Source organism: Sander vitreus, chromosome 16 (genome assembly GCF_031162955.1).
Source record: "Sander vitreus isolate 19-12246 chromosome 16, sanVit1, whole genome shotgun sequence".
In the NCBI taxonomy this organism is placed as follows: domain Eukaryota; kingdom Metazoa; phylum Chordata; class Actinopteri; order Perciformes; family Percidae; genus Sander; species Sander vitreus.
In genome coordinates this window covers 7363261-7377541 of record NC_135870.1, presented here as the reverse complement: position 1 = coordinate 7377541, position 14281 = coordinate 7363261, and the positions used below count along the sequence as shown (strand labels likewise).

The following is a 14281-nucleotide window of genomic DNA, read 5'->3' as shown; positions in this document are numbered from 1 at the left end:
GGAAATATCAGTCAGCATCAGTGAAAAAGGGTGAGTGGAACAGAAAGAGGAAAAGCAGTTCTTTCTTTTAATCAGGGCCCCCCCCCCTTAGAACCGACAGAGACCATTTAAAGCAGCGCTGTCACTTTTTTTGTCAATAATTTATACTATAATCTGCAGTCTTTTAAATCTTAAACTATAATCTGCCTGTGCATTGTAAAATACAGTTGTGACATGTATCTAAGATGCAGCTGGTCATATCTGAGGTAAGACGACACGGTTAGCCATATATTAAAAAAAACAAGTGCATTGTGCATTACAAAAACAGGGCTGGTAGTAGCTCAGGGACACTGATATCTGTACGTCATTGCCTCTGTTGCCACTAGAAAAAGAGACAGACAAGATCAAAACACCAGCACTGCTTCACAAGGACAAAATAGCTTCCTAAAAGATGGCATCAAACTTCACAGAGTGCCTGCTGTCACCAAGCAACTTGGTCGTCACGGTTACCCAAATATGTTGCTCCCGGTGCTGGAGGATTACATATTTGTTGAAATGTACTGTAATTTTTACATTACATTACACGTCATTTAGCTGACGCTTTTATCCAAAAGCGACTTACAATTGCTATATATATATATATATATATATATATATATATATATATATATATATATATATATATATATATATATATATATATATATATATATATATATATCAGAGGACGCACGCCTCTGGAGCAACTAGAGGTTAAGTGTCTTGCTCAGGGACACATTGGTTGATGTATCGCAGTGGGAATTGAACCCAGATCTCCAACACCAAAGGCATGTGTCATATCCACTGCGACATCACCACCCTGAAAAGGGTGCACCGTTCCCAGCGGCGCTGCAATACCAGGTCGATGCGTGGAGTGAATAGAGCAAGCCCCTTTTTCAACTCCCATTGCTAAAAATCATTTAATATGTTGTCCCCTGATAGAGGACATATCAGATATTAAACTGATGAGAACAGACACTTGATCTTGGCCAAAAGGCTGAGAAGCGATTTTAATTAAGAGCGAAAGCCCCAATGAGTGAGGCCAATGTGAGAGGAGAGAGAAACACTGAAACTCAAGAGACAGAATAAAGGCATCTGGAATACAGTGTTATCCAAATAAGATCTAATAAGACAAATTAGCAAAACAAGCAATTAAAAGTAAAGCATAAATACCTGTTTTCATGTGACTGCTCTGATATGCTGGATGCTCTTTGCTCTGTGAACATAAACGATGAGGAGAAGTTGTTTTATTAATTTATTATTCAAGAACCTTACAACACATTTAAAATTGACAGCAAACACAGAGATGAAGCCAGGCAGCAGAACAAAAGACTGGGGGAACAAAATTAGGAAGCTTCATTATTAACTTCACACTGTTACAGAGTGAATATTTGATAATGCCTGTCAGGTTTCATTTACATGCCAGAGCAGCTGTTACCACATGTGCAAAGTAACAGATGATCCACAGGTGCGTAACCAAGACAGAACAATTCATATGAAAGCTGTAGCGCAGACAGACACAAAGTGCTGACCCCTCAGAGACACCTCGTATCTCTCACAAAGCAATCAGCTGTCTTTTCATTTCATCACAGCCATTCGGATTACAACAAGGATGCATCATGATTAGGAAAGGCAAACACACAGACAAACACATGCCAAGGTTATTACAGTTTCATGATTCTAATCAACTTTTTTGACTTTGATTATTGTTTAAATTTCCCTTACTTATTCCAACTCGTTTTTACTTGTAGTTCAGTTTCCACGGTTTTGTATGCTTCAGCATGAGCCCGTAAATATTTACAGATTTTTACGTTTAAGAAGATGAATGAAATAATCATTTCATGGTCAGCAAGGAAAATCATTTGTTTTCAAATAATGTTGGATAAATGCTGAACTTGAAAAGCATCTGGCAGGATGACAGGATTAAAACAAAAAGGTAACACTTTACTTGAAGGTATCTACATAAGAGTGACATGACACTGTCATGACACATGAACTCTAACCCTAACCCTAACTTGTCATGACAAAACTGAATGACACTTACTAAAAGAAGCTTTATGTCATAAACATTTATGACTTGTTTATAATGTTTATGACACGTTCATGACAGTGTCATGTCACTCTTATGTAGATACCTTCAAGTAAAGTGTAACCAACAAAACTTCAGAATCATGTTTCTGTTATGGCAGTTATTTTTTAGTCTTTTTCGGCCACTGAGGAGCAGTGGAAGGGAGCTGTAAACACAACAGTGACATGCTATCCACTATGTTGAGTTGATATGGTGAGCCTGGCAGTTGCTTATTGCTTATTTACACATTCAGCAGTTACAGAGCAACATTAGCATTCATTGGACTCATGTTTCTGGCCACACGAAAAATGTAAATAGTCACTTTTTTCACATTTTAGTTCTATTTTGGTCTGCACCACTTCCTAAAGAAAAAATCTGGCATTTTCGCCGCTAAATGCTCCACTATGTTCACTAGCTAGTTGCTGCCTTTGTCTGTCTGCTGGTGCTAGGCAGCTAGCATACATTTGGTTTATCAGAGCTTTTCCGGTGAAAACAGCTGCCTGCGTTTGAAAACGACGGCGATGAGAGCGGCGATAATTAACCAAAACCTAAAGTTGGGGGCAGTGAAACCAAAACAATGAGCTAAAACATGCTACAAATCTCTGTAGAGCTGAGGGGAACTGCAGCGTCAGGTGTTTTGGTCTTTGAAACGAGTCAAATATTTTAAAACTTTATTGATCAGGAGTTTAATCAGTGTACAGTAATAACCAGAGATGTTCCGATACCAGTATCGAAAAAGCCTCCAATACTGCCTAAAATGCTGGTATCAGTATCTGCAAGTACTGGAGTTTACGCACTGATCCGATACCACGTAAAAAAAGGAAATCTACTTTAAAGTAGTTTATGTTTTTTTCCCGTTATGACTGACTGTCAAACTGGATAATAAATGAAAGTTTTTCGGCGTTTATTGTTTGTATTTGCTCATGTTTCACAAAGAGTGTAACAACAATGATAGCAATCATATCACATCCATACAGGGATAGTAGTACACAGCTGTTAAAACATAATAAAATATATGTATTTTTTCATCACACTGGTATCGGATTGGTACTCAGTATCGGCCGATACGCAAGTTCTGGTATCGTAATCAGGAAGGGAAAAATGGAATCGGAACATTCTCTCCCACCAACACCCCCCCCACACACACACACACACACATAAGCACTGACACTGACAGCGGCATGCTGGCCATGCTGGGCCTTAGCGCAGTGTGACGGCTGCAGGTGTTCAGTACTTACTACCAGGGTAGAGAAGAGACAGAGATTTAGACAGAGAGAGGGCCTGAAGAAGAGATCGGCTGTGGCTGACACTGTGGAGCACGGCATCTACAGGGCACAGTGGACAGAGGGCTGCTCACACATCAACTACAGACGGTGAAACTATCACCACGTACTGTACAGTCAACTCCGGCATCAGAGCTCATGAATCACCATTTCTTGCAGTGGTGTAGGCTCAATGTGAATATTTGAAAAAAAGCTAAACTAGAATCATTTTCTTTTTGAAAGAAAAACACTGTTAAATGAGTATTTCAACATTTTGGGAAATATGCTTATGTCCTTTCTTACCCAGAGTTGAAGATGAAGATTAATACCACTGTCATGTCTGTCTGTTGTGGGTTTTTTCAGGCTCAAAACTGCTTCCAGTCTTTAAGCTAAGCTAACCATCCTGTTGCGGTCGCTTCACATTCAACGGAGAGACAAGAGAGTATTATTGATCTTATTATCTAACTGCTGGCAAAGAAAGTGAACAGGCGTGTTTCCCAAAATGACTATCGCTTTAAGCACATTCATTTGTCGGGAGTTGACTGCACTTTATATTAGTAGTGAGACTACAGTTGACAGGTGGTTTAAAATTAACAGAAAGTAAAAATTCAGCTCTTGCACCAACCATTAATGACACACCAAACAAGTGAAGTTAGTTCATGGAAACATAGTCATGTGTAAGACTAAATATCTAACTATGTGAGGGACTAAACAGTCCCAGTGTTACTGACCAGGGCTGATATCTGAAGTGCTGTTGTCCCGGGCAAAACGAGCAGGACGGAAGCTGATTTTGGGGGAAGAGTAGGAATACGAACGCAGCCGAATCCCCTGGTCACCCAATTCCTAGACAAGTTAAAAAAAAAAAATAATAATTCTGAAAACAAAAACATCAGACAGACATAAGGAGAAATAAGGAGAAGTGGAAATATCTGATGAAAGTGGTTGAGAGCCTGAGATGGTATTTTACTTTTGTGATGGGTTCACATGCTGAGGCAGATTGGCTGCGAGTGCACGTGAGGTCAGGGGAGGGACGAAGGATTTCCCTTTTGTCTTCACTTTTCTCAACATCTGACGAGAACGGGGAAAGCGGAGACTTTGGCTCAGGGCTGTCCTCTTCACTGTCCACTTCCAGAGCCACCAGACTGGAGCAAAACATTACCAGTTACACATAGAGACACAGGAGAACACTGCCTTCTGATTGGAGAAAAGCATCTACTTGTTTTGGTATGTCACTATACTGCCCTACAAAGGCAAAAGACCTTAACTGGATAGAGTGTGAAACTGAGAAAAATGACTTTAAAGTTTTTTTTAAGTTGTCCAGCCAAATTAATTATAGGTAGGACACTGGAAATCTGGCAATTAAATGTTTTAGAAGTATCTTGAGCTTAAACTTTGACTCAAGACTTTTTGACTTTTGGCCTCTATTTTGAAGTTACTGTACTCTGCCTTTGCATTGTCTGCAAAAAGTGAGAAGTCACCCCAAGGCAAAAGGCAGTAACTTCCACATTATCAATATTTGGTTGCTGATCACCATTTACATTATACAGATTATACATTATAATGATTATACACAAATCATTATAGTAACACCTTTATAAAATCTAGTGATCATGGCATATATTTCTGATGATTTACAATTACTTATAGCCATCAACTAATTGCTATCCTGTACCCTAACTCAATCGGAGCTTTCCAAAACAAGTCAAAGAGCGGTAACTGGTGTTACGGTGTTCTGCCTTGGTTTTCCTGGGCTTTTGGAAATTACTGTTAAGACAACCCATTATTTTCTGAAAAAAAAAAAAAAGAAAACTAAAATTGACTCAAGATACTTATCCACATGATAAAGGATGTCTTGACTGTCCCTAAAATATCATAAACTAATTTTTGACCAAAAACGAAGTCATGGCCTTTTGCCTTTGCACGGCACCATACCTGAGGTCGCAGATGTCCATGGGTGGACTTTCTTTCGGATCTGTCGGCTCAGAGGAGGCGGGGCGGCTCAGCCTGGCGAGTGCCTGGCCAACGGGTGAGAATGGGGGAGAGCAGGGTAGAGAGGCAGTGTAGAAATCGTCTGAATAGGGAGGAGGAGTGTCAGTGGCTAGCAGCAGGAGATCGTCCGAATCCACCGTGTCCCATAACCCGCTGTCTGTCCCTGTGCTCTCCCTGGTCACTTCACTGACGCTACACTTGATGTCGTCATCTTCTTCCTAAGGTAAAAACGAGTGCAAAAAAAGAGAAAAAAAAAGTGCAAAAGAAAGAAGCAATGTGTTTTTAAAAATTAGTTAAAAAAGAAAAAGAAAACAATTAGCAAAATAGAAGAGATGAAATGATGAATCTGGGCTTAAAGAGAGCAGGTGATGTCTGACCTGAGTTTGATGTGTGAAGGTCTGATCGCTGCTGTTGATCGTGGAGAGCAGAGGGTCTGTAGCACGCTGTGTCGACTGGCTCTGGACTCCACTGGACTGCATGGGATGCCCATTTACTGTGATAAACACAAAGTACAATCCCCAGGATAGCTTTAGTATAGTTTATAAATCATTCAAACAGACTACTTCTCTTTGTCTCCCCTCCCTTTTTAAGATAAACTACTCTACAGTACTGCACTGTATAAGATGTCTACTAGGAATGTGTTTTTATCCCGCTGAATGATTTACTGTCACAGAACACAGTGAGAAGCCACTTTTCATTGCCAATATTCATCCCAACATCAGTTAAATCAAATGTCTGGTTCGATCCAGAGAGCAGCTCTCAGAGGAACGAGAGTTAACCGGATATCTCAACCAGACAACAAAAACAACTATTTAAACAAAAACAAACCTCCAGAAGATATGCCAGAAAAGAGAAAATAAGTTACCAAACACATGTCATATAATCGGACAGTTAGGTCACATTTTCTTCCGTGATCTTTCTGTTCTGCTTCATTCTCGTGATCATTGTATAATATATTTATATTGATCTTTCATCGCTTAAATGTCAAGGCTTAGAGAAAAGAAAGGAAAATTGGATGAGACACTGCATATCTACTCCCTGTTTGACCTTTAAAGGTTTGTTTTCATAAAACCTCAACATACCCACCTTTTTCTTTTGTAAAACCTTTTTTTTCTTCTTTTCCGGGAATAAAAGTTATTGACCTGAGTCATGCTCTCTTTTATTTACCACATCTGCTTAACAATATTCATGGACACTCTCTCTTTGTGATATTTATGAATAGAATAGAAAGACCAGGATTTGGTAATATGGAGTGATGAAAGAAGTATTCATAAATTATATATATATATATATAGTTAATTCATATATTTATAATTACTTGACTTTTTAATTACTTAGGCGTTAACATTTAACTACTTTATATAATGATGGGTATTAGACAGCATTGTAGATGATTACATGTTTTGTGTATAACATCTTAATTTGTAAAGTAACTAGTAACTATAGCTGCCAAAATGTATATAATGCAGTAAAAGTACAATATTTCTCTCTGAAATGTAGTAAAGAAGAAGTACAAAGTAGAGCTGTAAAAATTCCAAATGTTGCTGTACAATTGTCTCACAAACAATTGCGATTAACAATATAATTGTCTCTTTGAGTCAAATTTAAAAATATCTATTTATGAATTACTTTTGCAAAATAATTAAAAGTTTTGAATGAATCCCAAAATGTGACCCAGATAATGTAACACCACAGGTGTACAGGCTATGAAGTAAACCACGCCTCTTTATTATCATAAAACATTGTATTTTTTTTACTTAAATAAACATAAAAATGGAAATTACAATCAACAGTCATACCCCTTAGGACCTTAGCTGATGTTAGCAATTAATTGCGGTTAAATAAAGAAAAGGTGATTATGGAAAGAAATTGCAATTAGACAATTACGTAATGCAAAGTAGCATAAATTAAAGTTAAAGCACCTCAAAAATTGAAGTAGAGTAAAGTGAATGTGTACAGTATGTGTACAGTTATATGTACCACTGCTGACATGAGTGCATATCTACAAGAGTGGTGGATGGTATTTCTACCATAACAATGTGGATAATGACCTCTCTTGATGAAAAGCAGTTTTCATAGCACTCTGTGCACTTTCCACTCACACTTTGATGTCGGGACCGGCCATGCCTGCGCTAATGTAAGGGGAAATCCTGGGCATCACAGAGGCATTTCCTCTCTGCTGCTCTCACACAGGGAAGATGTTAGCATGGAGCTCAAACATACAAGGCAGACTTCCTATATACATTCATTGTATTCATCTTATTTTCTCTGCGTGTCTCTGTCTGCCTCGAATCAAACTGTCAGTGCGTATGCAGCTCTATACACGGACACAAAAAAACTCTTTTCTTTTTAATTTAAAGGCTGGTGGCAGATTGAAGGAGCACCAGTCTCAGCTGGTAGACTAATTGTCACACCAGCTAGCTCCAACAATAACCCACACAGCCGAGTTATGTCAGTGTAACCAGAGAAACCCTGTCATCACAACAAGAATATTCAGCTCAACAGTTAGCTTGATGACTTGAGCAACACAGAAGAATCTGCAGTCTGCTTAAAAAGGGGAAACATTGGGATCAATGCCCCTCATCACTACTTCACATTATCATACATACACTTCAGTTTATGGTCACAACGTTTATGGGCTCTCTGGAGTTTACAACTAACTCTTCATTTTTCCACAACACCACACAGGAAATTGGCAGTCGCACACAGTAACCGTGGCAACACCTGAAACATTTGAGCATCCTCCTCAAAGTTTTTTACAAGCCAGTGAGTGTTTGTGCTGGCATAGCTTAAAAAACCTTGTGTGCGCGCTTGTGTTTAAAGAGACCTCAAGGTTAATGTATGTGGCTCACCCAGAATGTCAGCTTTTGTAAACTTACGACATTTGAGCTTGTTAACATCCCCCCCTCTAAATTTAAGCACAGAGCTCCACTGTCCGATCCAGGGGGAGCCGGGGGAGGGGATGGCAGGGCGACATGCCAGAGGGGGGGCATCTCCCAGCTCAGCCGGAGTTTGAGTGGGACACGCCTGACCCCATTCCTGCTTTTGTCCCAGTGACAGGGCAGATTCCTGGACCTCCAGACTGAGTCATTGTGGTAAAGACCCAACCTGCACTGTTCGTAGCCAGACTCCAGGAGGATAATACATCCATTTAATCAAAGAAAACTGCTCATTAACCTGGAAGCCAATGGGTAATAAGACCCAACCTGCACCGTTCGTAGTCAGACTCCAGGAGGATAATACATCCATTTAATCAAAGAAAACTGCTCATCAACCTGAGACAGAAGTGAATCTCTGTCTGTGTCTGTGAAGCAGTTCGTGTATTGATTTGCTATGCTGTGATTCAAAACAGAGCTCTGCAAATTGTGCCAGAGCCACAAGAGAAAGGCATCCAGTCAGGGCTTCTCACCCAGCTTATTATGCGTTGTTCCCACACCCTGTTGTTCACTTCAGCCACAAATATGTTGTTGTGTTTTTTTTTGGTTTTTTTTAATGAATTGTCCATTCCACATGGAGCTGTGTGCTAATGCCTTTTGCAAAATACAAAAATATTTAACCAGAGGTTGATGCATGCATACTAAGATCATCCTCCTCCCACGAAGACTAGTAGGAGCAGCACAACATCAGGTCTGCTGGATATAACTAACTATTCAGGAATTGAAACCAGATGCCAGAGTATTATTGCCATAACATTAAAATGGAAACAGTATTTTGGTTTGGATAAGTTTATATTGGGTTTGCCAAATAAATCATTAAATTTCTCCTAAAACCTTGAGGTAGATGAATAAAAAAAAAAAGATTTACCAGATAAAGAGGATGGGTACTCTTCTTCATCGTCATCATCCAAAGAAAGAACAAGTTGTTCTTCAAAAACCTTTAAACATACCAGAAAACACAGAGAGAAAGCATGGCTCTTACGGAAATTGTTTACTTGAAAACAGCACAGATACAATCACAGTTGCATGCAAGAACCAGCAACGAACTTAAATCTATAAACATTTACAGCACACTCTGTTCCACAAACTCACATATACATCTGTATGCATACTCACATTGTCCACCAGCGCGGGCTCTTCCACTCGGAGCTCCGTGCTTATTCCTGTGCAAAATAGAAATATTTAGCCAGAAGTTGATGCATGACACACTAACACTTCTTCTTCCAAGAATCGTCGTGCAAACGGAACGACATCAGGTGCTCTGGATGTGACTCTACTATCCAGGAATGGAAAACTGGCCAATAAGATGTTGTGCTTGTGCGAAGCAGCAAGTCCAGAGGAAGAGCACATACTCCCTACTGTGAGGTTGTTATTTCGAGAGGATTAATGGACGGCTGCTGAAGTTGGGACAGGGTTAAGGTCAATACTGAGGTACACTTCCTGCTTTCCTTTAGTAAGTCGATACTGCCATCTGCCATCTCTATGGTTACCAAAAACTGTGGCTACAGGTTATGTGAGAGCTACCAAATATAGGAAAGTGTGTGTGAATGGTGTGTGTGTGTGTGTGTGTGTGTGTGTGTGTGTGTGTGTGTGTGTGTGTGTGTGTGTGTGTGTGTGTGCGTGCGTGTAGCTGCCAGTTGATGTCTGACCCTTTCTGCTCAAATTCTTGTATTTTGATTATGTGGTCTATGCATGGTGTGTGTGTGTGGTGTGTGTGTGTGTGTGTGTGTGTGTGTGTGTGTGTGTGTGTGTGTGTGTGTGAAACGGACAAAAAAAATAAAAGAGGTAGTGGCAGCATTGACGATCTACATGGGTTTCCTTCTGTGTGTGTTTGCATGCCAGCCTGAGCACGTCACCCCAGGTAAAAACAGTCTACTCCCCCTCCCGAGTTTTCTGCGAACTCTCTGAGGAAAAACTAACAAGCGGGTAAAGGAGAGTGTGCCTTTTATGGTGTCTGCTGGAAGTGTTTTCTTAGTCATTTTAGGTTGTAAGTGATGGATGTCTGACCACACAAATGTTTGCTCAACTGAATCTGTGGTGGTTCGTTTTCCACCGCCACACACAGACAGACAGCAAATAAGAGCTGTTTGTGCGTGCAGAGACCACTGTCATGGCAATACTAGGCCTGCAACTTATGATTACTCTTATTATTGAGTAATCTGTTGATTGTTATTTTTGATGAATCAAATAATCATTTAGTCTCTATAGTGTAATAAAAGAGTAAGAAAAATGCCCATAACAATTTCCCAGAGCCCAAGGAGAAATTGCCGACAAAACAACAGTCCAAATCCAAATTGTGTGTGTGTGTGTGTGTGTGTGTGTGTGTGTGTGTGTGTGTGTGTGTGTGTGTGTGTGTGTGTGTGTGTATACACATGTGTGTGTCTGGCTCTGTGTGTGATGTTTGTTTTTCGGTACCTCCGTGTGACAGCTAACGTGTGTCACATGAGGGAGAACACGTGCAGACAGTGCAGGTGTCTGAATTGAGCTGTGTCTCATGTAGGAGTGTCATGGGTAAACCGATGCTTACAACTGATTACAAGACCTTACGTTATGAATGTAATTGGGTACTGATTCAAGTACTTGTACTATTTGATACATTGGGTTTTTGATAACCAAACCTCATTATGCGAGTAATGCTAATAGGTCTGAAAGTAATAAATGGCTGCTGTAAACAGGAATTCAACACTTCATACTGCACAGTTTAAAGGTCCTATGACATGCTGCTATTTTGATGCCTTTATCTAGGCCTTAGTGGTCCCCTAATACTGTATCTGAAGTCTCTTATATAGGCCTTAGTGGTCCCCTAATACTGTATCTGAAGTCTCTTATATAGACCGTAGTGGTCTCCTAATACTGTATCTGAAGTCTCTTATATAGACCGTAGTGGTCCCCTAATACTGTATCTGAAGTCTCTTATATAGACCGTAGTGGTCCCCTAATACTGTATCTGAAGTCTCTTTTATATAGACCTTAGTGGTCCCCTAATACTGTATCTGAAGTCTCTTATATAGGCCGTAGTGGTCCCCTAATACTGTATCTAAAGTCTCTTATATAGGCCTTAGTGGTCCCCTAATACTGTATCTGAAGTCTCTTATATAGACCGTAGTGGTCCCCTAATACTGTATCTGAAGTCTCTTTCCTGAAATTCAGCCTTGGTGCAGAATTACAGCCACTAGAGCCAGTCCCACAATGAGCTTTACTTAGGATGTGCCATTTCTGTGTCTGTAGCTTTACATGCTATTGAGGAGGAGAGAGGGGGGTAAGGTGGAGGGTGGGGGTGTGGCCTTGACCAACTGCCATGCTTTGCTTGTTTGCAAGCCATGATGTCTCTCTCTCATGGGTGGGCCAAATTCTCTGGGCGGGCAAAGCAGAGAAAGGGGAGGTAACCTTGCTCCTTATGAGCACATAAGGAACAAGATTCCAGATCAGCCCATCTGAGCTTTCATTTTCTCAAAGGCAGAGCAGGATACCCAGGGCTCGGTTTACACCTATCACCATTTCTAGCTACTGGGGGACCACAGGCAGGCTGGGGGAACTCATATTAATGTTGAAAAACCTCATAAAGTGAATTTTTCATGCCATGGGACCTTTAATTTAATAAGCCATCTTACCTCCATCACTAGGAAGGAATTCCTCTTTGCCTCTCTTGTCTGCCTCACTATCAGCTTTGAGCACATTGATCTGGAGCAAAAACAGACCTTATGTTAACACAGTCACACTGTCAATAATACAAAGACATCACTAAATAACTATATTATACCGTTTTATGGACAAACTGCCGTAATTACTTACTAATAAAAGCCAAACCCTGCAGAATAACTAATGTGATCACATATTTCAAAACATCAGGTAAGTTCATTCTGCACAAGCTACTATCACTTCATCCTGACCTGTCCATCCTTTTCATGTTACACCCTCATGCCCTCTCATTTCCTGCAGCTGCAATAGCTGCAGTGTATTGTTTACTGCTGCTTGCTCAACTCTTATCAAAATGTCTGATTGCATGTTAAAGGGTGTGGGAGTGGAGGGCTTTTTGTTAACACAAACCTGGACAAAACCTGTGCAAACGGTCTTATCTCGACAGCAACGACACATTACATCATGCACAGAGACGCATGGAAAAAATGATCAGCCATTTCTGTCCTATATCACGTAGTAGATGGGATTACAATAAGGACTTTAAATAGAGGTGTTCCCGGCGGTTTGCTCTCACCAGTTTGAGGATGCTGTGGTCTCCCCGTCTGTCTCGAAGGATCAAGATGCCGTCCTGAGGGCGGCTGCCAGGTGTCTGTCGCACAGTCAAGCTCAGGGAGTCCGTCCTGGGACAAAACCTCAGCATGCAGGAGCTGTCGGACCACACACACCACACACCTGGAACAGGGCCGTCTACAGGACCTGGAGGACTAATGAGGAAAAAGAAAGATTACAGGAAGTGAGGTTAACGGGACAGAAAGGAGCCTCCCATATGATCAGCCATATCTGCCTTACGTCTGCTTTCTATCCCCAGAGTCAGAACTAAACAGAGAGAAGCAGCGTTCAGTTTTTATGCTCCACATATCTGGAACAAACTCCCAGAAAACTGCAGGTCTGCTGCAACTCTCAGCTCTTTTAAATCAAGGCTGAAGACCTTTCTTTTTGATGCTGCCTTTCTTCAAATAATTGTTCATTTCTTATACTGCACTGTCACTTTTATTCTCGTATCGTTTTTATATTTTTTATTGTTTTTAACTGCTTGTTAATGTTTATGTAAAGCACTTTGAATTGCCCTGTTGCTGAAATGTGCTGTACAAATAAAGCTGCCTTGCCTTGCCTTATCAGAAGTCTTCCTTAGTCATCATGAGTCAAAAATAAGGGAACAGATAAAACCATAGCCTTACGCTGCCAGCACCCTGAACATGGCATGCTGTCCGTCCTTCTGAGCCAACTGGAGAGGTGCGTCTCCCTCCTGATTGGGTAAGGTCAATGCCCTTTGGCCTCTTGGTTGGTGGATTAAGAAACGGGAGAAATGAACCAAACCCAAACGCACTGCAAGGTGAAGGAGGGTTTCTCTGGGCTCAAGCTCAGCAGCTAGAGAAAGAGGCAAAGAATGCAGATGAAATGATATGCAGGCTATGACAGAATGTCTACTGCAGTTTCACTTAAATTTATGGAGGAATCATGTTGAATTACATTAGATTTTTGGTAATTATGTTAAGGCGTTTGCACATCATAAAATGAATGAACACACAAGGAAATCAGTGTCTGAATAATGGATACTTTAGGTTACAATGAACTAAAGCTTGATTTATACGTCTGTGTAAAATCTACGCCGTTGCTACGTACGTAGGTACGTGGAGGCTTGGTAGCGTTGCATTTCTCCTTCCTCATTTCCTGGTTCTCCTTCTCCATAAACAACATGAAATCAAGGAGAGGGGTTTTTTTTTTTTTCCTGCTACAGATTTCCCACCGTGTTCAGAAAGCACAGGGGAGACACTTTGTTTCTCTCGCTATGACTGAGTCACTACTCGCTACGAAGCTAATCGTCGTCACTCTCGCACTTCCTCCCTCAGGTTCAGGTTCAGGTTCCCTCGCTCTATCACCCACTCCCCACACACACATGCCAGCTCGACGCACACACCAACGCACAAGTATAAACATCAGGCCACTTACGTAGGCTACGGCAGAACCATAAATCAAGCTTAAGTCCATTAGGACCATACTAGTATATACTGTAGGTATTCAAAACTATACTTTAGAGGTTGTTGTTTATGTTAAAAAAAAAACAAAAAACAAATATCGGCTGATATACATTGTGATCTTAAACTCCCAAATGTCAATATCAGTATCAGATTCAAAAATCCAGTATCAGTCAGGCTCTACTATACTTTACTTATGTACCTTCAAACAGATCAAGGTGTGTCATTCTACAAATGCTCCCTTAACTCAGTACAGATCATCTGCTGCATACTCTATGTACAGAATGGTAATAAACCCTGCAGCTGAATGAATAAAGAACTCAGGGTTATGCG

The 14281-nt window shown here is 40.6% G+C and overlaps 1 protein-coding gene and 1 non-coding gene across 5 annotated transcripts in view; both read right to left on the bottom strand.

Annotated features, from left to right (window-relative positions):
* Positions 1-14281, bottom strand: part of arhgef28a (Rho guanine nucleotide exchange factor (GEF) 28a) — a 53773-nt gene that overhangs the window by 22973 nt on the left and 16519 nt on the right. For 2 of the 4 annotated variants that reach the window (XM_078270932.1, XM_078270934.1), the window contains exons 5-15: positions 13151-13340; positions 12487-12676; positions 11885-11954; positions 9390-9436; positions 9142-9211; positions 5715-5830; positions 5281-5555; positions 4316-4490; positions 4080-4191; positions 3325-3411; positions 1192-1234 (exon numbers count right to left, since the gene is read on the bottom strand). In XM_078270932.1, the coding sequence (XP_078127058.1) occupies positions 1192-1234; positions 3325-3411; positions 4080-4191; positions 4316-4490; positions 5281-5555; positions 5715-5830; positions 9142-9211; positions 9390-9436; positions 11885-11954; positions 12487-12676; positions 13151-13340 (1375 nt within the window). The remainder of the gene's footprint in view (positions 1-1191; positions 1235-3324; positions 3412-4079; positions 4192-4315; positions 4491-5280; positions 5556-5714; positions 5831-9141; positions 9212-9389; positions 9437-11884; positions 11955-12486; positions 12677-13150; positions 13341-14281) is intronic. The other 2 variants (XM_078270933.1, XM_078270935.1) reach the window with 1 other exon arrangement.
* LOC144531921 (U2 spliceosomal RNA) lies at positions 843-1027 on the bottom strand. The gene has a single exon (XR_013503265.1). It is a non-coding gene; the product is annotated as a U2 spliceosomal RNA (small nuclear RNA).